The 26,043-nt window shown below is 47.6% G+C and overlaps 8 protein-coding genes across 8 annotated transcripts; 4 read left to right on the top strand and 4 right to left on the bottom strand.

Annotated features, from left to right (window-relative positions):
- Nucleotides 1-104: 104 nt before the first annotated feature.
- BT62DRAFT_1014288 (uncharacterized protein) lies at nt 105-1,595 on the bottom strand (the record flags this gene model as incomplete). Its single annotated transcript, XM_043178188.1, has 8 exons — nt 105-220; nt 273-534; nt 592-715; nt 779-994; nt 1,051-1,185; nt 1,261-1,277; nt 1,338-1,418; nt 1,482-1,595. The coding sequence occupies 8 exons, from the start codon at nt 1,593-1,595 to the stop codon at nt 105-107; spliced, it is 1,065 nt and encodes a 354-aa protein (XP_043032664.1).
- Nucleotides 1,596-3,200: 1,605 nt separating this feature from the next.
- On the top strand, nt 3,201-4,574 carry BT62DRAFT_939228 (uncharacterized protein). The gene is made up of 4 exons (XM_043187684.1): nt 3,201-3,684; nt 3,736-3,804; nt 3,859-3,915; nt 3,976-4,574. The coding sequence occupies exons 1-4, from the start codon at nt 3,512-3,514 to the stop codon at nt 4,433-4,435; spliced, it is 759 nt and encodes a 252-aa protein (XP_043032665.1). The 5' UTR covers nt 3,201-3,511; the 3' UTR covers nt 4,436-4,574.
- A 629-nt stretch (nt 4,575-5,203) lies between these two features.
- Nucleotides 5,204-5,962, top strand: BT62DRAFT_797537 (uncharacterized protein). The gene is made up of 4 exons (XM_043182326.1): nt 5,204-5,409; nt 5,459-5,528; nt 5,584-5,656; nt 5,710-5,962. Exons 1-4 carry the CDS (start codon nt 5,374-5,376, stop codon nt 5,876-5,878), a joined length of 348 nt encoding a protein of 115 aa, XP_043032666.1. The 5' UTR covers nt 5,204-5,373; the 3' UTR covers nt 5,879-5,962.
- A 4,738-nt stretch (nt 5,963-10,700) lies between these two features.
- On the bottom strand, nt 10,701-13,201 carry BT62DRAFT_958185 (cytochrome P450). The gene is made up of 7 exons (XM_043188441.1): nt 13,015-13,201; nt 12,224-12,963; nt 11,918-12,170; nt 11,744-11,866; nt 11,481-11,688; nt 11,222-11,428; nt 10,701-11,169 (listed from the first exon to the last, which is right to left on the bottom strand). Exons 2-7 carry the CDS (start codon nt 12,742-12,744, stop codon nt 10,958-10,960), a joined length of 1,524 nt encoding a protein of 507 aa, XP_043032667.1. The 5' UTR covers nt 12,745-12,963; nt 13,015-13,201; the 3' UTR covers nt 10,701-10,957.
- Nucleotides 13,202-13,252: 51 nt separating this feature from the next.
- On the top strand, nt 13,253-14,177 carry BT62DRAFT_1081761 (uncharacterized protein; the record flags this gene model as incomplete). The annotated part of the gene is made up of 6 exons (XM_043179707.1): nt 13,253-13,316; nt 13,352-13,426; nt 13,479-13,609; nt 13,680-13,829; nt 13,862-13,945; nt 14,004-14,177. The coding sequence occupies 6 exons, from the start codon at nt 13,253-13,255 to the stop codon at nt 14,175-14,177; spliced, it is 678 nt and encodes a 225-aa protein (XP_043032668.1).
- A 4,286-nt stretch (nt 14,178-18,463) lies between these two features.
- Nucleotides 18,464-19,366, bottom strand: BT62DRAFT_1014296 (uncharacterized protein; the record flags this gene model as incomplete). Its single annotated transcript, XM_043178189.1, has 5 exons — nt 18,464-18,600; nt 18,665-18,800; nt 18,854-18,911; nt 18,976-19,147; nt 19,228-19,366. The coding sequence occupies 5 exons, from the start codon at nt 19,364-19,366 to the stop codon at nt 18,464-18,466; spliced, it is 642 nt and encodes a 213-aa protein (XP_043032669.1).
- Nucleotides 19,367-21,526: 2,160 nt separating this feature from the next.
- Nucleotides 21,527-22,475, bottom strand: BT62DRAFT_1014298 (uncharacterized protein; the record flags this gene model as incomplete). Its single annotated transcript, XM_043178190.1, has 4 exons — nt 21,527-21,992; nt 22,047-22,112; nt 22,166-22,240; nt 22,300-22,475. The coding sequence occupies 4 exons, from the start codon at nt 22,473-22,475 to the stop codon at nt 21,527-21,529; spliced, it is 783 nt and encodes a 260-aa protein (XP_043032670.1).
- A 1,618-nt stretch (nt 22,476-24,093) lies between these two features.
- Nucleotides 24,094-24,613, top strand: BT62DRAFT_797829 (uncharacterized protein). Its single transcript, XM_043182327.1, has one exon. It carries the CDS (start codon nt 24,190-24,192, stop codon nt 24,454-24,456), a length of 267 nt encoding a protein of 88 aa, XP_043032671.1. The 5' UTR covers nt 24,094-24,189; the 3' UTR covers nt 24,457-24,613.
- The last annotated feature ends 1,430 nt before the right edge of the window (nt 24,614-26,043 follow it).

The raw sequence follows: 26,043 nt of genomic DNA on the forward strand, positions 1-26,043 counted from the left end.
CAAATCGATCTTCTGCAGCTGGCCAAGACGACCAGGCTGTCGGCACGATGGCCATCCCTGACTCCGTATAAATGTCTGGCGGATGCATCTACGATGAAAATCAGTTACATGCCCTTACACTGCGAGAGAAGAGAACTTACGATGGACACAAGCACACCGGTCATGTCTGTTTCACAGTGGCTTTTGGTATAGGCTGGCGTTGCATTCGTTTCTTGAGATGCTACGAGATACGCCGTTAGCGTGAGTAAGGTAGAATGTAGAAGCGAACCTACCAAGATCGCGATACCAACCTCCACCCGGAACATCGGAGTTTCCTCTTCGATTTATTCGAGGGCGACAGCCTCTTCCTGGTTCCCCTGCTCTTCCTTGCGAGCCAGCATCTTCCAACCCTTCAGGGCTCCTCTCGCAATCACCTTCTTCGTAATAGCAGTTGTGCCGACTTGGTTGCTCATCATGCTGATTAAGAGCAGAGGAGGACTGGAACTCCTCATCGCCCTCGTCACAACAGTGATGATAATCCGATAGGAACAGTGGCTGCGAGGAAACAGTCAGTCGATGTCGAGGTACACGAAAATGAGAAAAGGGACCTACCATCTTATAGGAGTTATTGTTCAAGAAACCCCGCCTACAGGTATGGCGGTACGGGTGTCGACCAGATAGGTCGAGATGGTTCCGCATATGCTTGATGGACCATAATGTCTGGTCGCATCGGGTGCTTTATTGCGGATTGAATTCCTCTTCGGCACGACGAGTGATAGTGGAAATCGAAGCTTCCCACGTTTTGTTGCTGTTGGTAGAGCACAGCTGGTTGCGGTTGGTGTTCATGTTTGTGATGCAGGCAAGAGGATCCGCGGGGCCATTTATACGAGGAAAGGAGGGGTTGGGGGGAGGGTACTGACGTCCGCCAATATAGGTCCAATATTCGTGCTTGCATGTAACCGCGTTCAAAACTGGCTTTTCAGTGGATGCACCTTTGGCGCCAGTGAACAGTCTCCTTCAAATAATACACGGTCAACGACAGAGAAGAGCACAATAACAGGAATAGCCCACCCCTTCGGTGCTCTCACAGGTCTCGCCCGTACTTGAAGCAGAAGCGGCCCCAGTAAACATAGTCGTCGATTCTCGATACCGTTTGCATCCGCGGACAATAAATGCTCTTCTCGCATAGTAGCTGGACGAGCCTGGCTAACCATTATCGCGAAAAGCAGTTCAAAGCACATCACTCCCACCGACGGAGAGTTCGAGAGTCAAACAACGCACTCCTCGGGACGAAGCGTCTGATGGGACATTGCTATGTCCAGTAAACGCGAGAATCAGTCAAACCGGAAGTAACCTACCTCTTCCATATGTCGACGTGATTTTCCCAATCGAGGACCATCACCGATGACCGCTGAGCACTTCAGAGCCCATTGACAATGCTGTTGGCTTAATCTACGCGGTAGTCAGAACAACATCATTGCGACCAGCCAAAGTCCACTTACCAGCTTCTGAGCATCGATTTCGTTATAAATCTCCGCATATCGAAAAGGCGAAAAAAACCAAGACAAGCCGCTAGACCCGACTTTCTTCCATCCGAGAGACATATCCTTGCCCATTCCGCATCACGTATCTTGGACCAGCAAAATGTGAGGCATGTGGACCCCAGTGATATAAAAGTGGCGACAGGACAAACTACCAAAACGGACAGTGGAAACTGAGCTGATCACTGAGAATGCTATATTGAACACAAGCCATATCGCGATACGGTAAGACCTGGCTGGTCATCGTGTTAGAGGATAGCGGGGTAAATCTCGAGCGGAACATACGGAGCATTTACAGCAAACCCATTCTCGCATATGCTATTCGCCATCCAGCCACGAAGACCTTCACAAAATGGGGGTAACTGGTACAAGAGGAATCTACCAGTGGTCCGAGTATTGTTCTTCCTAGATGAGAGGCGCCCTCTACACCAAGCGTTCAGTATATAGCCCGAAACATACGAACGGAAACGCACATACCTTCCAGAGCAGCAACGCAAATAACGATACAATGCCAGTGCTGCAGCGTACCTGCGAAGCTGCTCTATTCAACCACCTTGGCCACTCTGTTGGGATGAAACCTCGCGTGTACGCCCTTCAGGAGGGGATACCATGGTATTGACGAACATTTACTTCTCGAACAAGCGAATTTTCATCTAAATACACAAAGAAGCATATCAGAAAAAGTGCAGAAAAGTGAAGTTTACCTTCTTCCTTGCTGGTGCGGGAGCGAGCAGCTTTTATACCAGGAAACAGGACATTACACATGCAGAAAGTGCCTGTTTACGCGTGATAACAGTGACAGTAATGTGGATGGTCGCGGTTCGAGCGAAGGTTCCGTTCGCGTCCGTTGAGATCGTTGATCTTTGGTTAACCGGCCCTTATGGTACAGCCACCAATAGTGTCCCGACTCCCGACTTCCTTCCGACTCTTCGCGGGTGCGACCAACAAGCGAACCTTGCTCTTGCTTTTCCTTCATGATACATTCTACCGCTGGCATCGAGTACGGAAAGATAACAAAATTCTCTGATAAATACTTTTCTTCTATGCTGCTTGCACTGGGATCACCTTCAGCTTCCAAGATGGCTATCCGACAAAACATGTTTTACTAGGCCGCTGTGCATGCTTCGTCCTGCTACATGTCCTCAAAGTTTTCCCAGCCCTGTATTCGAGATTCTCATGTCTTGCACTGAGCTTCTTGATAAGACAAATGTACGGCTATGGAATGTATTTTTGTCCTGTTTTGCGAAAGCCATGGATTTGGAGACTCTTTCAAGTATGATATATTTCAAAGCGTTTCTGGATTTATTCGCTGCAGCCACCTCCACTTGTTAGTTCGGTTATCGAGGCAACCGACTTGATGTTACCAGCTAGCCTTTTTTCAAGGTCAGGTCTCAATTTCTGGATGACCGCCACTGTATTGGAACACGTAGATGTGCCATTCGCTCACAAGAGTGACCGGAGTGTGGCCGTTTCTATGCCATAACCTAAGGTAGGGACCGGTGCTTGTCATAAAACCGACTTTACAAGCTTTGACATTGTACGATTAGGAAAGGTGCTTCAACATCGATACGTGAGAAGCTCTAGTTTTTGATAACTTTTTAAATTTCTCTTGGCACCGAGAAAATGGTCTTTGTTTGCCACTGGAACTTCTCCCAGCCGCTGGTCTTAGCCCACAAATTGCCTAGGGCCACATGGCCAGTGTATGTCTCTGACCGCCCTGCCCGCCCTGCCTAGCGAAATTTTCAGGAGTGTAATCGTGACGACAAGATGGAAATGCTGGAATGTGCCGTGAGGACAAAGTCTTTGTCTTCTTCATCAATTGACAAGCAGGAGCTACAATGTTCTATTTTCTCCTTTTAGAAATCGTCGCAAGACAATGTTGAATGCCACTCGGCCCCCATGCACTTCCATTTCATTTAAAAAGCTCAGCTCATAGCTCGCAGAATATCACCTCCCCCCCCACCAACTCTCAGATTTTATACCACTCTGAAATGGCACCATGCGAAGTTGAACGCAGTGCGATGCTCACACTTGCTGACTGCGCTCTGGAGCAGATCCCTCTCTGGCTCAGGATGTATCCTGAAGATCGTGCCGTGAGGGCGTCTACGGTTGAAGACACCCCGGAGACGAGTAGCGACTGTGGTGGTCATAAGAGCGCTTCATCGTGCGTCCTTCCGGAATGGTTTATATCGCAGCACACTGAGTGCGTATCTAGCGTTGACGGGGACGCTGGACGTCCGTCGAAGCTGGATAAGTACGAAGCTAGTCTGGTAGTATTTCAAGTGTATGTTATAATTCTGGATTGTCTTCACTGCATAGTACTGACGGCTTAACTCAGTCCTCACCTCATCGTCCATCGTTCCGAGCAACTGGCTGAGGCTTCTGGTTCCGCCAGGCACGTTCTTTTCACCTCTCATCCAACCCTTGCGTTTCTCACAATTAATCTCAATCTCAGCCCTCCCCTCCCTCCTCGCATTCCCCCACTACAAAACCGCGCTCAACGCTTCGACTTCGTTGACCTCAGCCGGATTCCCAAAGTCTACGAATGGCTTGTACGCAACGACACGTTGCTGCACAGTCATTTCATGTCCGAGTGCACTTATCCGATGCCGAACCACAACGAATTCGGGAAGATGATCAGGAAGACTTGCCACGAACGCAAGGAGTTCCTAGACGCCGACAAATGGGTTAAAGTCATTGAGAAGTATAGGGTCGTTTGCAAGGGATGTGATAGCGCCGTGGCACTGGACAGTCGCAATGGTTACTATTACCCTAACTTCTGGGTCAAGCATAGGTCTTTCTGCCCAGGCATTTACGCGATTTGGCTCAGGGAGAATGGGATGGGCATTGATTCAGACAAGAAATGGTTCAGGAAGCATAGGCAGTCAATTGAGGATACTAAAGCGAAATTGTGAAGCGATGGAATATAAAGAAAATTTCCTGGTATCTTGGCTCACACTCGTTTCATTATTTTGTAGGTCTTGGTTTGGACCACTCGTTTAAAGTTTATCGATATCACTGTGAATATCCATGCATTAGAATATTTTAATTCCGATTCTGGTTGTTATATGAATGGCTGCTGAACCGTAACTGGACTAGGCCAGATCCAAGGGCTCTGGAATACGAAGAATCGCCTCTTGCTAGGATGTCCCTGTCGTTTCCCAAATCGGGAGTCATCGCTTGGTTTTATTTGCTTACGAAGCCGTAGGTTCAGGCCTTCCGGGATCCGGTTTTCCTTCCGACCATCGTCATCTCCACTGACACGCACCCCATTCTCTTTCCCGCTCCATTCTATGCCTAGCATCTACCTTTTTCTGCCATTTTCTGGATGACGATGAAGAGGACGTATCATGGGTAACACGTGTGACAACTGGAACGGTAATTATTGCGCATTTCTGTCGCGCATACAAACACATTCTGACAAGATTTCTTAGGCATCACGTCTCGTACGACATAAATCCTCCATCGCCCTCGTCCTGGCGATTTTTCGTATTCCGGAGGGACTGATGGCTGCCAAAGGTCCTATTTCTTTGGAGGAAGCGATTTCATGACGGTCATATAGCTTGGAATAGGCGCGGCGGCCACTGATCAGATCACTGCTCGAGGTGATTCGACTTCCCTCCCGTTTGCTGTTCATGATGTATCTCACAAGACCTTTCTCAGTAATCGTGCATACACGTCGAAAGTAGCACCGACCTAGTTTGTGATGTATCGTCACTTTAGATGATTCACGAGAGGCAAAGCGTCCGTTCTCTCATTTTCCCTTCATACCTTTATTCTCAGCCGTGTACAGTCATCTGCCTCATTCCACTTTTTTGTAGCCGCAGAGTGAGGTGAGGTTGCTCTGGCTCTAATGAAACTGGTTGCTGAACTTCGGATATTGAAAGAGGTTAGAGAATCATGCGGAGTGCTGGATATATGCTGAATCTTGGTTACAGGAACGAAACTTAGCCAACGTTACCGCCGACCACTGCTACCGGGAACAGGATCCACCCCCTCAACCATCAGGTGACGCTTTCAAGGTTGTCTGTTGTCTCCTTTTCATGGTTGACGTCGCCTGCAGCGAGTCCCAAATTGCCACTTCCGCTCTTCGGTCTCATAAGAGCGTGCCACGGCCTCATAGCGTGTGGCGTACTGTATGCTGTCTATTTATCTTCACCGTATTTCCTTGCTGACCAGTCATCGATAGCGCTCATTGTCTACAACTTTTTGGAGCAGACAATCGTACGCCTAGCTGTGATACAATACTCTTGTCTCGAGTCCCCCGGAGACGGATGACAATTTTGTCATGTTTCGAGGGGGTAGGTACTATACTTCTGTTGATGTATACAGATTCAATATTCATTCCAAGGTTCTGACCTTTGATGACGGTATCGGGGAGGTTCCCGTGATATTTTCCCTGGTCGCCAGGGTACTTGTTGGATTTGGGCCGCAATAGACATGAATGTATCATCCTCTAGCCCTCATATACTTCTCATGACGAGTTTCGCCCTGTGTCGTGAGTATTCATTGTTATGAAACAATGCCGTATCTGATGCAATAAATAGCATTCACTACCGTAACCGTAGGGTCTCCTTACGGTCTTGTCGGATCTCCTTTTTGCTCGCGAGGGTCATGGTCCGCTATCCAATTGCGGACGAGATCACTCAGGTTACAGAGAATTGGGAATAATGGTCCATCCAGAACAGCTGCAAAGGAAGTCAGTTCCGACACTAGACTCTCCAGTCCATACATGCGATCCTCGCACCGTTACAATCCATGACAATAACTGCTCTCGAAGAGGCATCTCGTGCGATGAGTCGCCCCATAGCCTTATGTAGGCTCATGTTTCAATCGCTCTCCTGAAGACGTTCACTTGGATTTCAGGGTCGAAAATATGTATATTTACGTGCAGCTCTCGCCGTCCCAGTCACAACACTTTGTCTTTCAGTAGTCGACGTCAGGGGGACGAGGTGAGGCCTTTGTTGCAGGTCCCTATGTGCCGTTCTAAGTCTTTGCTAGTGCTGCTGGAATGGTGCATGATTTTTTCTCGGCGAGGTTTCCGCCATTCTCATGGCGATTAGGAACTCGCAAGGCTCTGAATCATAGGTTGTGTCATTAGGAATTGTCGGTACCTATAAGATGATTGATTATCAGTGGCTTCACATCAAATAGCCGTAGCATTGATTCCAGGCATCCTCGTCATTTTTCATTTTCAATGTGCATCTGAGAAGGCTAGTCGACTTTTGATACAGTCAACTTCACGTCAGCTTCGTGTGCTCTTTTTTACATGATGGTGACAGTCTGAGGGTGGCAAATACTAAACATCTCCTTTGCTGCGGTTCCGTTCTCAGCATTGTCCCTTTCCCTTGTTCACGAGACTTGCGACTTGCTTGTATCCGATGTCGGCTGGATTAGAGAGGAATGTTCTACACCGTGTGTTAGTTTACGCATTAACTTTCAAGCCGTTGCTCCGCTCTAACGCATCCGCTAGCTTCTCCCGATGTTCCCACTCGCAATCACGACAGAATGCTATGTGCAATCACGATGTAGGTGTCATCAGTCATCGTGCTTCGTACGTTCGTGTCCTATACCTTGCTCATCTGGAGCGGATGCTTCCTCGGTTTGAAGTACTGTTATTGCTCTGCACTGTGAAGCCAGCCCAACGGGGATGGTCTAAATTGGTGACCCGCAATACGTCTCGTAATGCGCGAAGACGCGGGGTAGCTCAAGGGGAAGGAAGCAAGGGGATGTTGGCGGATATAATAGGTTCCGATGTTTTTCTTTGATGCATTCTAATCATGATTCATTACAGAAGAACTTCTCCACATAACAGGTTTGATGAAGCCAACGATTATCAAACCTGCTGCAGTATGCAAATCAGCGCTCTTGACGACTTTAGAAAGCCCCTTACGATACGCCAGGATCACGGAACAAAGCTGCAGTATCAGACGAGCTTCTTTCATAGGGTCAACTCCAACCAATTCATCCATGTACTACTGCACGCTGCACGCGATACCGTCTCTCCGAAGGTCACTCCCGGTCTGTGATCTCCGTGATATTACAGTGGTAGTTCACGGCATGTCTCGTTATCTATTATGTTTCAAGACGCCCATAGAGAGTCGCTTGTGCACTTCGGGATGGTCACTGATGGAGCTCCATGTCTCCTTCGACGAGCAATCGGTAATAGTGGCATTTCCGGAACGAAGGCTTTTTCGCGGCCCGCTACGCATTGGACGGCTTCGCCATCATCGCCGTTTATCGACGATGGGCTAGCTAGACCTTCGTTCAGCAGGCGCGGTCGGTCAAATCATGGCCGAGGCAACTGTTCGCATGTAGTTTCGCGCCACGGATATATCGCTCAGTGTTCAAGGGAGCATTCCCCCGCTAGCGACGAAATCTCCCTCTTCGCCGTTCGTGCTGGAAAAGATAGATTGATTAGAGGACTTCTCGTATAAACGTAGCCCTGAGTGATATTGCAGGAAGAATCAGACGACGTGCACGACCTACGAGACGAGAGGAGACAGATGGGGATGTATCTGTTCGTTTGTGCTCTCTTGTTCGTTACCCATTCTTACGGTTCATTGCAGGAGAACCGAGTTTCGCTACTGCAGGGATGATGAAGCAAAGATGCCTCCACCGCGTCCAGGACACGATTCAGCCTTGTGGCTACGACAGCGAGCTGGCAATCATGCAGACGTTCAAGAGTATTTTCCTTGTCAAGAAGCTATTGTAACACGAATTCGATTCCTCCCTAGGTCCACGTTATCGGCTATTTTTGTTTCACGAAGCAATCACGATGACTGATCCTTAATCCATTGAGACAGTCAAAAGGACGGTCTTTAAGGTGCTCCATATAGCAGCTATTGAACGACTCGGTTGAACCCTGGGCGCGTGGAAGGCCGTCCAGGTTTCTTCGGGGGCCACCATCTCCGTCGCTGTCGGTCATGTCGGCGTACTGTCCACGAGTCACTCTTGGACGAACACCTGATCCCCGAGCATCTGATAGATTGTAGCAGATAAATCCGTTTTCATTTGCCCTTCACCTGGCACCGTGATGACATTCGAAGGGTGTGTGTGTGCCGCCAATTCCGATACATGCCCCAGGATGAACCGCTCAACCTGATGAGCTATGTGGGTATACGAATAGGACCGATTCCCGCGGTAGAGAAAGCCTAAATGGGTCAGTTTCAATGAGAAAGGGGGAACAGGTCGCTATGGTTAAGGTTCCGTCCCTGCATTTAGATGCAGTTTCTCACGCCCGTAAATTCTACCTTGGTGAATTTCTTCCCTAATGTTGCATGGTTTTTGATATCTTACGGGACTTGCGAATTCTAGACCAGCGTCTGTATACTCTCAGTTTTCACCAATCGGGATGAATATCAGGTCGTCCTAGGCTTTAACAACGCGCATTCTCTTTTGTCAATGAACCTCACCCTTGGCAACTGACTATTAGATTGGAATGTGGATCAAATTTTGACCAAGCCTTTATCCACAACGACATACGTCGGGATTACTTTTAATGATAAAGCCCGACGCATTTTTCTGCTGTGCTCAGGATCGCTCGACAGAAATTTATCTCTCATCCGCCTATTTTTGCCGCTTTTTGATTGACCCGAAATAGCTGCTCGCCGGGAGTGGCCTGAAGATAAAGATGCATCTTCCCCTTCGTCCTCCTTCCCAAATACCACGTATCTCGTGCGTGCCGAGCTGCGTCTTCCGCCGACCACGACTGTGAAATGTGCAATTTCTCAACTCGAGACTAACGTTCGAACACTTCATTGGAACCCATGATTTTGGGGTTCTCGTGTGTTTATAGTGTTAGTCGTAGATGGAAACCTTCTTTTGCGATGTACATGTGCCCCAATGAGTGAGTGAGTACACACGCAAAGCTAATATTTCATTCTTCTCTGTTGTCTACGGTGACGCGTGGTGTAGCAATAATTATGGCTAGAACTCCGTCTACACCATTAGTTCCGCGCCTTAGCTGATATCTGCATCCCAAGAAGACTGTTTGATACTAAACAATGGGTTCTCCTCGTGATAATGCCATACCCGTGGCTCTTTTTTCCCAGGCGATGAACTAAACACGAACAGACGAACCTCGAGAGTGACAAGCGGACTCTTGATTGTGCCGTGTTCTATCACTATTCAATTCTGAAGATGCACCCATTACTCGACGCCGCTCAGCTGCACAGCCCATCGTTAGGCGCCGTCTCAGTTGTGCGAAGAGGGATCCACATGGCTGCTGACATTTTGGCCGCTGCCGCTGGTGAGAATGATTGCCAAGTTTGTCGTCCATCCGCTGATTGATTTACACTCAATAGCTCTTGGTCTCTCGTAAAGATGGTGATGCAGGAACTCTGATGGCTTGATCGCCGGCAGTGCAAGCAGCGTAAGTCTTCCTGGAGTCTCCCACCCACGCTCCTACGCGCAATAAGGGGTGATGATCGAATATATCCTCTAGAGGATAGGCTCATACCGTTAAACTCGGATTATGAGTCGCATTCGAGACCCTGGATAGGAAAAGAGAGCGTTCTGGATTCACGTTGCTTCTCGTTCTGGCATGATTGACGAACGAGCGATTACACGAGCTACTTCCGAATGGCGCATCTCGTTCGTATTCAATCGCTCGTGTGTCTTGTTTCCTGTTATGGAGCCTCTTCTTGCTCTTACATGTACTAGGTAGCCGCATAACCATGACGTTAGTCACCGCCATGATTTATGAGGATTCAACTGACGCGATCATCCATGGATGGATAGCCTGGCCTAATCTGTCCTCCACTCGCTGCTCTTTGTAGACTCGGCGTTGCGATATCCAGACCTTCAATGACAGGCCATCATTGATTGTAAGCTAGCGAACCGTTGGGGACAGAAAGCGAAGAACATAGGGTAGTGCCAGATAAGCTTGGAGATTTGGGCTTTTGTGGCGGCTTGTCGTACGTATTTCACTGTCGGGAGGGGGGACGTCCGGTCGTCACGATCTATGTCAGTTGTTACTGGAAAAGGCCAAGCTTCGCTCACTTAATATACGCAAGTGATAGTTCTCCTCGCTTTGGTGCCTCTTAAGTCTAGATTTGCTAATGACTCCGGTTATCATACAATTCTTAATTAAATGCCTGTCTGAACCCGGGAGACTTGTTTTTTCAAAGTCGCCTGGAACGCCGACATGTCTACGCCGCTAAGTATTTTTCTCATTACGAGACATTGTGTGCGAAAAAAAAAATGCATGATGCAATTAATCTGAATGTTGCTGTAACAATCCTGAAAGCGAGGTCGAATTCCTAGACTAGATAAGGCGTGTCTAGTAAGTAAGGCAGGACTTTTAGTAAGCGCGTAAGTAATAAGAACTTATGTTGTGTACAGTACGGTAACGATAATGAGCACATAGATACTTAGGAGCAGTAAGATCCGGTCATAATAAAGATTGTTCAATGCTTAGCAGTAAAAGGGAGGCCCTAATCATTTTCTGCCGTTATAAGTGTGACAACCCCCTCGTTCCTGGGCCTTATATCGCAGTCGAATGGCTTCGGTCTGCTTATCGTCCCACCGGTCGTAAAATATTCGGAGGCGGGTAAAGGTGATTCTGTCTGCGACTTGGAAGTAATATCAAACGCGGCCAGAGTAGCAGAGACAGCGAGGAAGACATTCGTTTCGCCAAGTCCAAGCGCTGCGGCTCCATAAGTACTAGGCTTGATGAAAAAAAAAACCAGTCGACTCACCAGGACACGCCCTCCTTCCAAATCCGAAGCACGGTGGTCTCGGATCTCTCTCCCTGTCACTGCCCATAAACCGGTCGGGATTAAATGTCATCGGATCTTTGTACGTCTCAGGGTCGTGTAAGAAGCCATAAATGTTCGGCATTACAATAGACCCCTTGGGGATAAGGTAGCCTTCGTACACGTCGTCTTTGGTAGTTTCGCGGAAGCCTGATGACGGGTGTCAGAAGCGCAGCAGATGATGATAAAGAGTGCCGAGAACGGCCCCTCCTACCTATCGGCGTTGCAGGATTCCACCTGAAAGTTTCCTGGACGATAGCTTCGACATACGGCAGGCGACCTTGCGCGCGATCTTCGAGTGTCGGAAGACGCGTTCCGCCTGTAACAGCGTCGACTTCGGCCTGGGCCTTTCTTTGCACTTCGGGATGCAAGGACATCGCGAGGAAAAATGTCAGGAGGGTCGGTACGCTCTGCATATCACAATCAGTAAAAGGACGAAATTTTAAATAGTGAAAGAAGACGTACAGTGTTAGAACCACCAAAATATATCGACGCGGCGGTCCACTTGATGAGCTCCTCCTGCTCCGGAGTCACGTTGTCTCGTTGCAGATAGGTTGACGTGAAACTCGGGTTAGCCGTGCTTTCGCTCTGTTTCACTGGTTTAGCTGTCAATTGTCGAACAATTATCGGCTTACTCACCAAATGCCGCTTAACAATACCATGAGGTACATCCACCATGTCCGCTAAAACGCGTGCGTATTCAGCTGCTTGCTTGATAAACGAAGCCGGGAACCATTTGGGCAAGTGTTGGAGTGGGGGGAAGAGGTCTACTATTGAAGCGCCGGGGGCGGTGACAATGCTGAACTGTCTCATCGCAGAGTCGGTATTTTTCTGGATGTGATCATCCAAGGATATACCGTGCGAAAGCTGAAGGAGGATACCGACAGAAGTGCTAAGATACTTGGATTAGAAAGGCGAACGGGGGGGAAAGGAAATAAAACCTACTTATGAATATGCCTATCCAATGCCTCCGGCTCTCTCAGCAAGTTGCCAAGGAATTCCCTCCAGTGGCGACTCATCTCGTCGACGCTGAGAATCTTGTCCATGTGCTCCCTGCAGTCAATGAGCCCCCTCACGAGGCGCCTCTGCTCTCTCAATCGCTCGCCGTACGGGGCAAATAACACGACGCTCTTCCACCCTATCAATTCCCCGCACCACACTGGTTTCGGTCGGTCAGAGTAAATCGATCCGCGCTTTTCGAGTAGCTCAGAGGCAATTTTCCACGAATTAAGAATGACTATTGTCTGCCCAAAGGCATTGAGCGAAACTATGGGGCTCCCCGTTTCGGCGGTCCATTTCGCGAAGGAAGAGGGAGAGAGGGAGAGACTTTCGAACAAGTTTCCGATAAGAGGGAGGCCTTTAGGGCCGGGTGGTCTTGGGAAAGAGTTTTCGCTTCGGCGGGGAAGGAGGACAAGAAGTAGAATGGCGAGAAGAAGGGCAAGTGAAACGAGGACGAGGGGAGACATTAGGACGTAGAGATAAGAGGTAAGGGGGGAGGGGAGTAACTCTTCTTAGAGGGTCGGGCGTGCAATACTTATACTGGGCGGCCCATGGTCGGGATCGACAACAACATACTAACCCTGCCACCACCACGCCTGAACCATCCTTTTCCGCGTTGTTCGGTCCGATGCCTTAAATAACCTGTCAATTCATACCGTATTTTTTCTTCTGCCCACATGTGCTCCCTGAGTTCAATTAACGTTTGACGAGCGTTTTCTCGGGTAATAAAAACGTACCATCTGTATTGGTCGCCGAACACCATCAAAACATATTCATAGTTAAGCGCTCGTGGTCTTGCATTTGCATGCGTTCCGAGGTAAAGGACGGCGAGGCACTTCCGTTCGTATTCGGATTCATCCACTCTAATCGGGGGAGGGGCTGCACTCATAGAGATTACGAAGTGATGAAAAGGGCAGGAACGAGTGGGTAAAGACGAAAGTGGCTGTGTCAGGGTCGAATGGTGATGAAATCATCATGAAATCGTTCCGTCTTGCCGAGAGGGTGTTACCGCATCCTTTTCCAAGAATTATCACGTACCGTAAGCACCTCGGCAAGCTGAGCCCATTCGCTCAGTCATCCCCCCAACACCGGGTGCTGCGCCTTCTTCTCAGCTTTACCGTTTTAAGTTCACTTTATTGACTAGGAAACGTACGTTGTGTTATACTGATTTCCCTGATATCACTGACGTTGTGGGGCCTAGATTGTTGTTATTGCCTGCAATATATTCCCCGTACCGACGGCTCACGTCTGTTGTCAGCCGTCTACTTCCAAATAATCTTCTCCCAACCATCACAACATCTGCGAGCCTCGGCCGATGATGCCCGTACTCCTGTGGGTGCCTCATACCACTTTCATTAACAAGGGATGCTGACAATCAGTCCAAGTGCCCGATTGCGGGTAGACTTCGCCATGCGCCGCTCGAGGTTCTAGACCGCTGATTCATCTTAGGAATCCGGTGGCGATAGGTAATGGACTGCGAAGTGATGTTAACGGGTTAAGTGCTATGGAGCGCCCTTTCTCGCCCGGTAGGGCGCTCATCAATGTCTTAGCGGTTTGTGTTCATCAGTGTTCAGCGGTCCTCAGTCCGTCTCTTGTCACTGTCGTATGTACCTCGCTGCAGGTACCATCGACGTCTATCTCACTGCAGGAACGACCGACCACCTTATCGTTCGCATTAATCTTCCAGCCATAACATCATACGAATGATTCTCGAAACGGCTGAAAGATCAACCTACGTATCCGCTTGGAGGTACTTCATGTCGATCATCCCGTTTCCTATTATTATCCTTCTACGGATCATCTCTTACGATACTTGCTGGTGTGGATCCTCCGGAAGCGAAGAATCATCGAGGAAGCGTGTGCGTATGGTGCTCTGTCGCTGTCGGACGAACTTAACTAGGAAAGTACTCACTAACTCACTAAACACATATGTTCTTGTCGTCTACATCACCGTCCCTGTACCCATGATGGATGCTTGATTATTCAAAACACCGCTTCAATTATTACTGGACATAGCTTGAATGATCATCAAGGGAGACAGGGTATCTCCGAAGCATAATTGCTCCGGCATGCCCAATGCCTTCGTATCTGCCTCATGCAAAGAAACTCTTCACGAAACGGTTTTGAATGGCTATTCACATCAAAGTTTCATGTTGTATTATTTACATTTAAAGTTGTCAAAATCGGTAACGTCTCTTAATTGTAGCACTTACTGCAGCTTTTGAAACTTGAAAAAGATATCTATCTCGCAGCAGTAGGGACCCACAAACGTCCACAAGCCATTGGCTTGGTTCAGAAAAGCCAGATGGAGCAAAATATAGAGCTTTAAACACCGCCGGGAAGCCTGCAGCTTTCAATTGGTGCATTATATTCTATACGATTTGTCGAACGTCTGTCGTTCAAATATATCTATCCTTACTCTTAGGGTTCTCGAGACGTTTCAGACGATATTGTGGTCCGCCCGGGCTTCTGTGTTTAGATTTTCGGGAGATGGACCTTTTCTTGTTTCCAGGGACATTTATTTTGTACGAGCGGCGAGGAATCATGATGGTGCCAAGCCCTTAGGGACACTAGGAAAGCTCGTGTAGAGTCCCCCCCCCGTGACATTGAAAACTTAATGGCGAGTCAGCACCGGCGGCACCTCAAATATCGTTGGCTACCTCAGCTTCGCTTCTTCATTAACAAGAATGAGGGATGGAAGCCACTTTTTGGCAGCGAAGAACAAGTCTCCACGTTAGGATAAGTCTACCTTTGTGGCGTCTTCGATGCAAGGCCGCTCGAACCCGAATTAGGTAGGCACATATATTTATATTGTACGGCGCCTTTTCTAGTGTAAGCTAACGGTATTATCGGCTAGTATCATGTGCATTTGGGGCTTCTAGGTGCATCGTGTTGCTGTTCTCATGCCTTGCATTCTTCGCCGTTCCCGTGTCATCTCAAGAATACAGAGGTTGACATCGGTAAAATGTTTAGGCGCTTCATTGTCCATTTCTGAGCAATGATAATATCAACCATAATTACAAACTTCTATTGATTCAGTCTCCGTTGTATTATTAGTAGTTGAAGCCTTTCTGAAGCGAAGAATCACTTGCATCAGCGCTTCATGTGCACGGCATGTTAGTCCGAGGAGCGTTTAGAAAGGCAGCCAACCTACCAAGCTTATCATATGATGTATGCTATGACCACTTTCTCCATCTCCAATCCATGTCGCAAGAGGCATTCAGTCTTAATCTGATAGTATCAGATGCCGGGGATCATCCTCCCTCCACCTCATGTGGATATCCGGGTATCTCGGGCGCCGACTGATGTTACTGGGCGACTCGGATACTCTGCATGAATACCGACGAATTTGTCGCGATGCGGATTCGAACGAGAAGTACTCACTTCTCCCATATTTTCCAATTCTTTTGAATTTGTCGGTACCGCCTAACCGACTTTCGGCCTAAGAAAGGAACTTGCCCCCCTGTCAAGAAGGCATTTCTCCCCAGCAAGGACCGATTGGAGTATATCCTTGTCGTCCCAGTGGACCAATAAAGATCTATAAAGACTACAAGTGAAGGCTGAGAGTTGGAAGAGAACACAGGCACAGAATGGGAATTTTCGAAGGGTTCTGAGGGTTATTCTTATGATTTATCGAAGGATGCTACGTTACAGGTATATATATTATATCTATCAATTTATAAAGAGAATCAGAAGACTTGACGTTCAAATACCCACCATAACGGCTACTGGCCTCAAGCTATCGAATGCTTCTAGGTATCTCCATTGACTCTGTTATTAAGTAGTCGGCCAGCCAAAAAGATGACGCTCGCATCAAAGAAAGCTCAGATAACTTGGCCTTCCAAGTCTTCTCTATTTCCCTTACTGAGCCGATTCATGTGTCCTATTCGTCCGACATTCGCTCACAGGAGCTTCTCCCAGACTTGGTTACTTAAATTCAGGCCGCTGACCGTGTCGTTGTTCCATTCCAATTACCTCGGCCTAGCATGCCGTCGGTGATGCAACGGACCTGCTCCCGGATACCCCTCCCATGGCACCTGCTTTCTTCTTCTTCTCCTTGAGCTGTCGGTTCTGTCAGGAAATTAACTCTTAGGCACGACAGCGGTTGTCTGTTCTCCAGACAGATTTCTTTGACTTGCATGGGCCGTTGATTTACCATCGCTTCTTAAATGTGCCTTGATTGTAATGGACCCACTGTGACTTGAAGTGCTTCAGTGAACTGCTACTACTGTAGTACTACGGCTGTTCGTCCAAAGGATATTCTAATCACAAGCACGTACGGGACCAATTCTGGACTATCTGAAAAATACTAGCATGTAAGAAGAAGCGTAGCTAGCAAAGCTCGGTTATTCAGAATGTAACATACTGCTTGCCAACTGTGCTTCCATAAGGACAAACGACTGAGTAGCCGCAACCACCCCGTTCAGCGAGATTTCTGTAACGAAAGAACTTCTTCCATTCCGAAGCCCATAACGATATTCGAGAAAGATCGGAGACCTTCCAAAGCTTGCTTAGAGTTGGACGTACCACTCATCCACGCGTTCAAGATTGCCGTATTATCGCTTGCCTCCGTAACTACCAAAGATGTCAGAGTCTCTAACAGTGCGCACTAACTAAAATAGCACGAAGATATGCCATCTGTTGAAGCAGTTCAGTGGCATGGCCTACACTGCTCAAACACTGCTTCTTCTAAGATCGTTATTTCACAAATAAATGTCCATGCGACGAGGGAAAAAATCCGCCTCATCGTTTCAGACAGTAGTTGCAAGCGAGGAACGACTTCTGAAGTACAGCGCCATGATAGTTCTATCGCCCTGCTTCATACCATAGGTGCCTATGACGGTAATCGGCCTCTCGCATAGAGTAGAAAGGACAGAGACACCCACCAAGTCGTTGCTCGGGTGATGTGTGAACTAAGTCCATACGGCATCCTCCCCTGTTTCGACTTGAAAAAACGACACAGCGCAATACAACGGAGGACCACATGCGATACAGTTAAGGAAAACGCTAAGTTCTCTTCGAAGTTCCTTACAGAGTCTAATATCTCTGCTAATGATCGAGAACGGAACTCTGAATTTAGCCGGGTTCAAGGCACTGAAGGTCTCTTCAGGCCGAAGAGAATGGATTACCGGTAGAGCTCGGTACAATGCACCAGATATGTGAGCAACTGGAACTAAGGTCATAGATTCCGTTCATCTTTGGAGTAAACCATGCGTAATTCTGCTCTAAATTGATATCCGAGTAAAGCTGACGAAGACGCACCTACCTCTGCATAACAGCTCTTTCAGAACCTTCGAGAACAAGGCCAACCCTAACCCTACAAAACCAAAAACAGGGAGAACGTGAGCTGACTGACCAGTTCCCAAAATAAGAAAGAAAGAAGAAAAAAAGGAAAAGGTGAGGAAAGCATTCGTTGGGCTACTCACTATTAGCTGGGAATGACAGAGGCCGCTTTGTCTGCATCTGGCCTTCTAGTTTCCAGATGAACGTGACAAGGAGCTAATGTAATCCCAGAATGGAGCTCCATGAAAACAACCGTCGACATGCGAGAATGGATAAGAAACTTCGCCATGTCGTTTGGCCCCGTGTCTGAAGGATGCCTTCTAGATTTCAAGTACTTTGGCTGGCGGTCGGATTTCATGTGAGAAAGGATTATGTTATCTAAACTTCTTAACAATTATCTTCTGTTGCAGGGGTTTGAGCACACTACGACCTAAATTTCAAGTTTGCGCTCGCCCCATACCATTCTTCAGATGGAAAGGGTGCTCTTAAGCGCGCTTTGCGGAGTCCGATCATCTCTGTAGCAACACATTGTTAGCCGGCTGGCTGTCTCATCATAAAAGTACAACTAAAGCTTACAAGGCAGCTGCATGTGTCTGCTTCAAGTTCGTCGAGCGCATATATATATGTGGAAACAGAGTAGGTTGGCGGTACGTTGCGGGAGAGCGTGATGGCTCTCGGGCCCCGACAACTGGACTTCTTTACGCGGCCGCCTTCTTCTTGTTCGCTGTGCTGTTGACGAGCATAAACACTTACGTGCCTCACTGAAGCGGCAGTGACTCCCGAATGAGAACAAATTTCGAGTTCCTGCCAACTTAGCTAAATACGTTCTAACCAGCGATCCAGAGAGTATTCAGGTTCCCGATGGAGCAATAGGACATTTCGCGGAAGTATACCGATGAAGCTTTAGAGGTTCCTGGGCTCCTTTTTGATAGCCGTTCCAAAATCATCGCCGACTTTGAAATGTAAAAGGACTCGAGGCTTCCATGTTTCATCATCCCTATGCTTCTTCTCCGTTCGAAGTAAAAGAGGAACTTCGAACCCTATAGTATCCGTAAGACATCTGTCTCTCCAGTCCCCTAGTTGACAGGTACTGTCTGGAAAAACGGGCCTCCGCATACGTGCTTTCGTAAGATACAGGGAGATATTCGCCAGAAGCAGCTATGAGCCAACATCCTGAAAGCGACGAGGGGTTGGTCGAGACATTATTACGCACGTCCACCCGAGATATCGCACGGTGGCGCTGGAAACGTCAGAAAATGACATTTTGAAGAGTGAGAAGGCTGCTATTCATACATTAGAGCGGAGAATTCGCCTCATGTTCATGTCGTGAGCAGACAGGAGAGACGACGTCCTCCCAATTCAACGTCGGATCCGGAACAACAAGCCTTTCCCTCAAAAGTCGATGGAAATTCTACGAGGCTCCAAACGCACAGTAAAAGGCATCATGAAACGTGAATTCGCTGTCATGAGAGGAACCATTCCAGGATGGTTGGAATTGTTCTGTAAATTCGAAGAACTTCGATGGTCGTTGGTGCTGATGTATGAAACGAGGGAAGGCAGGAACCACAGTAATACCCTTGAATGATCCTAACTCAGATAGCTTCAACACGTGTTAGCTCCTAGCGACCATGAGAAAGCGCCATGAGTAGACGAGGCAAGGCACTTACGCTTCCAGCAAAAAACATTTGAGTACGCATACGGTCGAACCTCGGGAGGCTTGAGCGCAGGAAGAGTGGCTTGGAGAAAAAACTCGTGTTCTCCCACGGCACGCTTCCAACCAAGGACATCTCCGATTGAGAAGGACATTATCTGTCTCCCGAACGAGAGCAAGTGCACTGTATGTATAGATTAATATCTTTCATCGGGCGAGGAAAGGCCACAATTCATAGGACGCTCTGGTCCACCGCGTAGAGTCTTTTGATGCATTAGCAGATAACGGTATGACGAGTCAAAGCCACACCTACAGATGGCTGTGCCCAGGTTCATAGCAACACATTTGTCCTTGTACGGAGTCGCCCATACTATCATACGTTCGCGGCACAAGCGTCGCAGAATTTCGTGAGTCTGCCAATGAGAAAGCGATGACAGTGTTGGCGTTTCCAGTATCTACGCCGCATAGGGATTACGGACTTCTAAATCATGTTCAACACCACGCGCAGAGTGGAGGAACAAAATGGCGGTGATTTCTTTCAGGCTTCGAAGACGACTCCCCATTTTCTATTCCAGGAGACACCGTCGCCCTATGGACAGAGAGAAAGGACTGATGCTTGCGTACTGAACAGACAGAGCGACCAGTCTTACTTGCATCGTCTCGAGAACTCACAGACTGCGAAGTTCTCAAAGCAACTGACACCGTCCGACGAAATAGGCTATCAGCGACATCATCATCAACCGAATAGCATACCGAGCCAATTGTCTTGGGCCCAGAGCTTATTGATGACGGCAACGCTTCTGAAGTTTTGTGAGTATCTGTATATCATCGAGGCACAGACATACAAAATTGATCTCAATTTTCACCAGAGGGGAAGATACATTCCTGTCATTCTCAGACTTTTTGACCGTAGGGTTCAAAGATGGTACGTTGACTCTTTGATGGAATTGCCACGAAAACTAAGACCACTATCAGTATGCCTTCAGCGGGAAACGAGAAGGAAGAACCACACCCGGCGGACGAGAAATAGAAAAGCCAACAGTCATAGATGAGACATAGGCAATTCGAAGTCCCGGTGTCGACAGTTGTGGATGATTGATGAACGTCGGAGAATAGCTAATGTAGGAGCAAAAAACCTAACGACTTTTATTCAGCTTATAGGCAATGATCATGCCATATCGTATGAGCTAATGATGAATGAGACCCCTTCTGAGCGGACTGAAACGATCCGAGCCTCCATACGCCGAACGTGTGGGAGATAGAGGGAGTAAATGATCTTGGTAACCCCATCCAAGATAACGCACATTAGGAGCCTAAGGCTAAAACATACACGTTTAGCAAGAAAATAAGGGAGAAGTCGAGGAGACTCATACATGAAGAGCTGAGGGACTGCCTTACTCCTATTAACCTGACTTCTACAGCTATTATTGGCATCAAGCATCTCATTTCAGCGCATGAGAAGCAAGAAATTTCTTATTGATTGGTACTTCGTCATAGATCTGGTCGCAATCCTTCAGCTATTCCGACCTCGTGAAGACGAAACCGATTCGGCCCATCATGTAACTATATATTTCTGGTTAGAAGGGTCTCACCGCAGACCGAATTATTGGCTTTGCGCGTTCAAATTAGATTCGAGCTACAGACCGTGCGGCATCACATAACGGAGGCACGGAATAAGATGCTTATACAATGTAGATTCAAAGATACCTTCAGAGATACTGAAAAAGGTCATTATTTTGTGATATTGTGCGCGGCAACAAACAGGAACTGTTGCCCTGCTTGAGACATGTAGGCCACGGAATCCTTGCACGAAGTAGACAGCCAGATATGTTCATCCACACCTCCATACCAGTGCGAACCCAGACACAATAGAAAGACATAGGCGCCTCGATACCGCGCGATCGCCACCTGTGTTGGCAGGAAAGAAAAAATGGAGCTGACCCGACGGCCTGGGAAGAAAGCACGGCCAAACTATATGGAGCCCGATTTGGAAAACTCCCTTCCCGATTGTTGATCGAATCGACAAGCTGCCGAAGCATCTATTGAATTCAACAGGGGATGGAATTCCTTCTAGTTGAAGTGCAGGAATATAATTAAAGAGCATTATACATGCATTAAAAGGTGGGCTTGTTAGAGGGAGGGTCTGGTGCTTAATAAACTAAGCACTTTCCGAACAGGCAGAATCAAAACAGAATAAAATAAAATAAAGGAGTGACCCCATTAGTAACAGTATGTGCTGTGAAAATTCATTAAAGAAGGAGAAATACCAGTATCTATATTCTACGTGCCGCTCGTCTCCCCTTTGTTAGCGTTCTTCAATGCATTATCCTTTTGTTCCGAAACCAATCCTTGTCTGAATCTCGACTCCAACCGTTCCTCTCAAGCCAAGAGCTGTAAACGCCTGGGCACGATGACCTATGTTTGATCCACAGGTTCGCGTAGTACATGCCTTCACGGGGGTCGAGCGAGATGTCGCGTTTGCATGCCTTGCATCTCACCTCATAACCCCCACGGACTTCAGCCCACTCATCAGCATTCAAAAATTCCTCACGCTCGTTTTGGTTCCTCCTTCTCACAGCCCCATTTTCGTGGTATTCCGGTAGGAGGTAATTGCACTCGGACAAGAATAGCTTATGCATGGGAGTGTCGGGTGAGGTGCTGCTTCTTTTTCGGTATGATTTGGGAATCCAGCTGATGTCGACGTCCGGTATAGATTTGATGGATTTTTGGATGCCTTGAGCTGGTTTTGGGAACGGGTAAATGCGGCGAGGCATTGGAGCGCTACAATAAATGATTGGTCAGAACATCTAACAACCGATTGATACCACAACGCACATGGCCGACCCAGAAGCATCCGCCACTTTAGCATTTTCTTTGCTGAATTTCCGTTCGATCTTCGACCTACAAGAAAATTAATCCAGTTCGCGAATAGAGAGAAGAACGAAATAACATACACCGAATAAGTGGCCACCACCTTCCCAGCTTCATCCTTGGCTCGTTTCAAAGAATTTTCGGCCTCACAATCTACGCTAGTGAAGAACGACGCGTCAATTACTCTCCCATAGTAGCGAATGCAGACGAAACTCACGACAAGGCCCTCTTGCGCGAGCCACATTTCCTCCCCTTCACTTGATCGGTAATGTCCTCAACATCTGAATCTTCCTCGAGTACAACTTCCTTGGTGAGAAGAGGCTGCTGTTCCACGGCAACTGCGGCGAGCATGAACAAATCCCGCGAATCGACGACATCTGGAGGAAAAATCATGGCGGTGGACAGAGGGTATGTAGCAAAGGCAATTTTCAGGAGAGGGTACGTGGTAGACGATAGGTTCCACCGCTGGGCTTTTGAAGGAAGGGGAGACACGTGGTGAAGTGGCAGGATACTTTGTATCGCGTCTTTTTGGCCATTTCTGGCAACGGCCTCTGAACAAGGAGAAAGAAGGATCTATTAATGGAAGCCAATTGTCTTTTAAACTGTAGATAATCATTGAGTATGTGGTGAATGGTGGCAATGAAATAGAGTCATACAATTCTTTATTCCCATTCTCCGCTATCTTTGGCTCCGTTTCTTACGACATAGATCAACCGCGTAGCAAGCTCTTAAGAAATCAAGTGCTTCCCACAGTTGAACTAGGTCTGTGGCACATCCAAAAGAAGGAACACGCCTTCCTGAAGAAGTAAATGCCTCAGAACGTGTTCAAAAGTGCATTGACTACCACTGTACCATCAAGACAAGCTTTGACCCTCATAACTGGACCACAAAAGACACGTTATATTAATCATCATGTGGCGTACATATGTGAAAGCCGATGCGACGTACCAACATTCGCTCCTCGGCATATAGCGGGAAAAAGTGTAGCGAAGATACAAGTATCGTGCAAGCTTAAGCGCAAGTGGGTACAACAGGAGTTCAAACGTTCATTTCTTTTCGTAGATAACTCTTCTAGGAGAAATATATATCAGGGAACATTTGCCTGGCCTACCAAGGGATGAAACGAACGCAGGATTGGGTACCCTTTATCTAGATCACGGAATCAGAATTTCAAAAAAGGCAAAGAAATTGGATCGAGCACTTCTAGGTAGGAACATGCATGGACGAGCAAAAGAGCGTTTTTGCTCAGAGATCCGCAGAGAAGAAATCGAGCAGCGAGCTTCAAACGATAGACGTCTATGGTGGATGCTATAAGTATGTCTCAGGCCTTTCCGTTCCTCAAGATGGAACTTAACTCCATGATGGAAAGTCAGAGGTGATGCATGGCGGCTGTAGTGCAGGAACCTATCGGTGAAGCTCGGTCTGAAATGGGGCCTACGTTCTTTGTCCAGCGAATTTAGCATGCATGTCGGCGTTTTATAATCGTCGCTCTCTGGTTGCTCACAGAGAGTAACTCTTTAGACTAGCCTAGAACGAGCTACCGAATGAATATTTTCTCTATGTTTAGATTTTTGAATGGCTCTCTTGAGCATTGAATAATAAATATTAACCCAACGAATGTGCCAACTCCTATCGATCATTCCTGATGCAGTTTGACTTAGGATAGGTTGCGCAGAGATTCCGTCAAAAAAGATATTGAAGAGTTTTCAAGCAACATCTCGACGCCTTCAAGTGAATATGAAATATTTTATTTTCAATTTCAGGGCGCAGAGAGTGTGTTTCAAAGGATGCCAAGGAAGACTCACGCAACTCATGGTGTGCTTCCCTACTCATCTATTCTGTCGATGAAGAGAGCTCAGAGTATTCGATCGGGTGGCATATGGCGAGTCACGACTCAATATCATTATGGGCGCTGAGAAAAAGCGGACCGCGCTTCTTTACAGCAGTCCAACCTAGATTCCGTGTTTCACAAGCCAATAAATGACTGACCTACGTAGCTGAACTCTGGGTACCTGATCCCCGCAATTGAATGTTGCAAAGGAACTAGAAGGCAGATCCTCGTGTATAGTTCTCCGCAGCCTTCAGGGAGTTTCGAGGAGGATTAGCCATGAGGTCACTATCGAGGTATCTACCTCAACACGCACCCTTTTCTGCCCTTCTGAGCTCTGTTCTTCCAGACGATTATTCCCATGCCTCAGGACCGGCTTCCGAGACTCTCCCCGGTGCTTTCCAGAGAACCCTTACCTCGAGGCGCGCCAATAACCGGCTAAGAAGTTATGAAGCCACCTCATGTTTGAAGCTCGAAGGAACGACCAATGACATGCAAGAAAGACACAGTGACATGTCAAAGCAGCGACCCTTGATGCCTTGTTAACCCTGACGCGACTTCGTAGCTGAACGCCGCCACGTAAGGGGTTCTGCCCGCAAATTTGAATATCAGCGGCGCGTTGACTTCATGGGAATTTTACCCTTCTGTGGAAGAGACCAGAGAGAATCCTAGTGCAAAACAAGGGTTATCGAAGGAGGACAACAGTACTTTCATTTATCATCTTCAAACGACAACAAGAGATGCTCGTCTGGGCGGACTCGGGCTTCGCTCGAGCCATGGATCTGCCTGTGTGACTGTTTGAATGTGCAACTAAGAGAAGGATCAGTCGATTAAGCTTTGGAAAAGTCATGGGAAACCAGAATGACGTACAGCCTCAGGAATCGTAGGACGATTGTGTATGTGGCGCAGAGAGAGGTTGACATGTCGGAAATATTACTCGCTCGAGACCATCAGACATTTGCGAGCACGACTATGAACATACAAAGTTGTAAGAATTAAATAGCTAAAGCGAGGAATCGTTACCTACTGAGCAGGCCAGACATCGACCTCCGAAGCCGAGTGGTCAAGATGTATCGGGAGGTAAATATACACGTTGTTCTTGTCACTGGAAGGAGATCACAACACCACAGGAACTACGCTTTAGAAAATGTGAAAATTTTCATAGGACCAAGGCTGAAACGCTTCGGAGCACGGGTCTGCATATTTTCCGTCGTTATTCCGAAATTGTGGCAGAGAAAACGAAGTCACCAACAACCGGTCGTGCCTCTCGCAAGTTATGCCATGCCGAGGGGTTCCACGTTCCTACTTCCCTTCTCCAGGGAAGATCGACGAGTCCTTGGCATAACGACATTTTGGGCCGAAAGTCAATATAGAATTTGCGGCGTAGGTAAAACTGACCATGGGTTATATGAACGGCAAAGTAAAGCGATCTTAGGGCGTCTCCCATATTACTGATGGTATTGAGCCCCTATTGGTTGCTGAATGGACATTATGATGTGAGAGTATTGCGTAAATCCGACGGAAAGTCGCATACCCTATGATACATTTTTGTACTGCGTACATTAGCATTCAAGTTGAAAGCAATTTGGAACAAAGTTCAGCTGTCGGCAGCATAGGATACTATCATGTCAGGGAAAATTTCTGTGGACGATATCGCACATGTGTGAAGCACTTGATGAATGGTAACAAACCAAACACACGAACGCGCCTGTCCACCAAAGTGTCTTGCACAGGGAAGGAGATGTTCTCTGCTCAATTATTCCGACACGACGTACTGGCAAATACCGGACAGTGGGTTGCCGTGGCCGTTCACTGAAGCTCAGAATAAACAAGAGGAGCGATTCTCAAAACAGGCTGGAACCATGTAGAGGTGCCTCTACAGTGAGACAAGCATATCTCGACAAGCCACAACTAATAAACCCATGTTTTTGCCAGCCACAAGATAGCCAGCGGTAGATGAGAAATGATTGAGCACAGAATATTCTTCATTTTAGCTCCAGATATCGCACGTAGAAACCCCTCATGAGCTATATATGAAGGCTAGAGGATGATACATTCATGTCTATTGCGGCCCAAATCCAACAAGTACCCTGGCGACCAGGGAAAATATCACGGGAACCTCCCCGATACCGT

The sequence above is a fragment of the Guyanagaster necrorhizus genome, assembly GCF_019112545.1.
Source record: "Guyanagaster necrorhizus MCA 3950 unplaced genomic scaffold BT62scaffold_90, whole genome shotgun sequence".
Classification (NCBI taxonomy): domain Eukaryota; kingdom Fungi; phylum Basidiomycota; class Agaricomycetes; order Agaricales; family Physalacriaceae; genus Guyanagaster; species Guyanagaster necrorhizus.

Coding starts and splice junctions, on each gene's coding strand:
- BT62DRAFT_797829 (XM_043182327.1), top strand. CDS start 24,190: ATGAGGTCACTATCGAGGTATCTACCTCAACACGCACCCTTTTCTGCC.
- BT62DRAFT_958185 (XM_043188441.1), bottom strand. CDS start 12,744: ATGTCTCCCCTCGTCCTCGTTTCACTTGCCCTTCTTCTCGCCATTCTA. Junction 11,867..11,917: donor GTATTGTTAAGCGGCATTTG/GTGAGTAAGCCG, acceptor CCAGTGAAACAG/AGCGAAAGCACGGCTAACCC. Junction 11,170..11,221: donor TGGAAGGAGGGCGTGTCCTG/GTGAGTCGACTG, acceptor ATGGAGCCGCAG/CGCTTGGACTTGGCGAAACG.
- BT62DRAFT_939228 (XM_043187684.1), top strand. CDS start 3,512: ATGGCACCATGCGAAGTTGAACGCAGTGCGATGCTCACACTTGCTGAC. Junction 3,685..3,735: donor GGTCATAAGAGCGCTTCATC/GTGCGTCCTTCC, acceptor GTGCGTATCTAG/CGTTGACGGGGACGCTGGAC. Junction 3,916..3,975: donor GAGGCTTCTGGTTCCGCCAG/GCACGTTCTTTT, acceptor TCTCAATCTCAG/CCCTCCCCTCCCTCCTCGCA.
- BT62DRAFT_797537 (XM_043182326.1), top strand. CDS start 5,374: ATGAAACTGGTTGCTGAACTTCGGATATTGAAAGAG. Junction 5,529..5,583: donor TCCACCCCCTCAACCATCAG/GTGACGCTTTCA, acceptor CGTCGCCTGCAG/CGAGTCCCAAATTGCCACTT. Junction 5,657..5,709: donor CTCATAGCGTGTGGCGTACT/GTATGCTGTCTA, acceptor AGTCATCGATAG/CGCTCATTGTCTACAACTTT.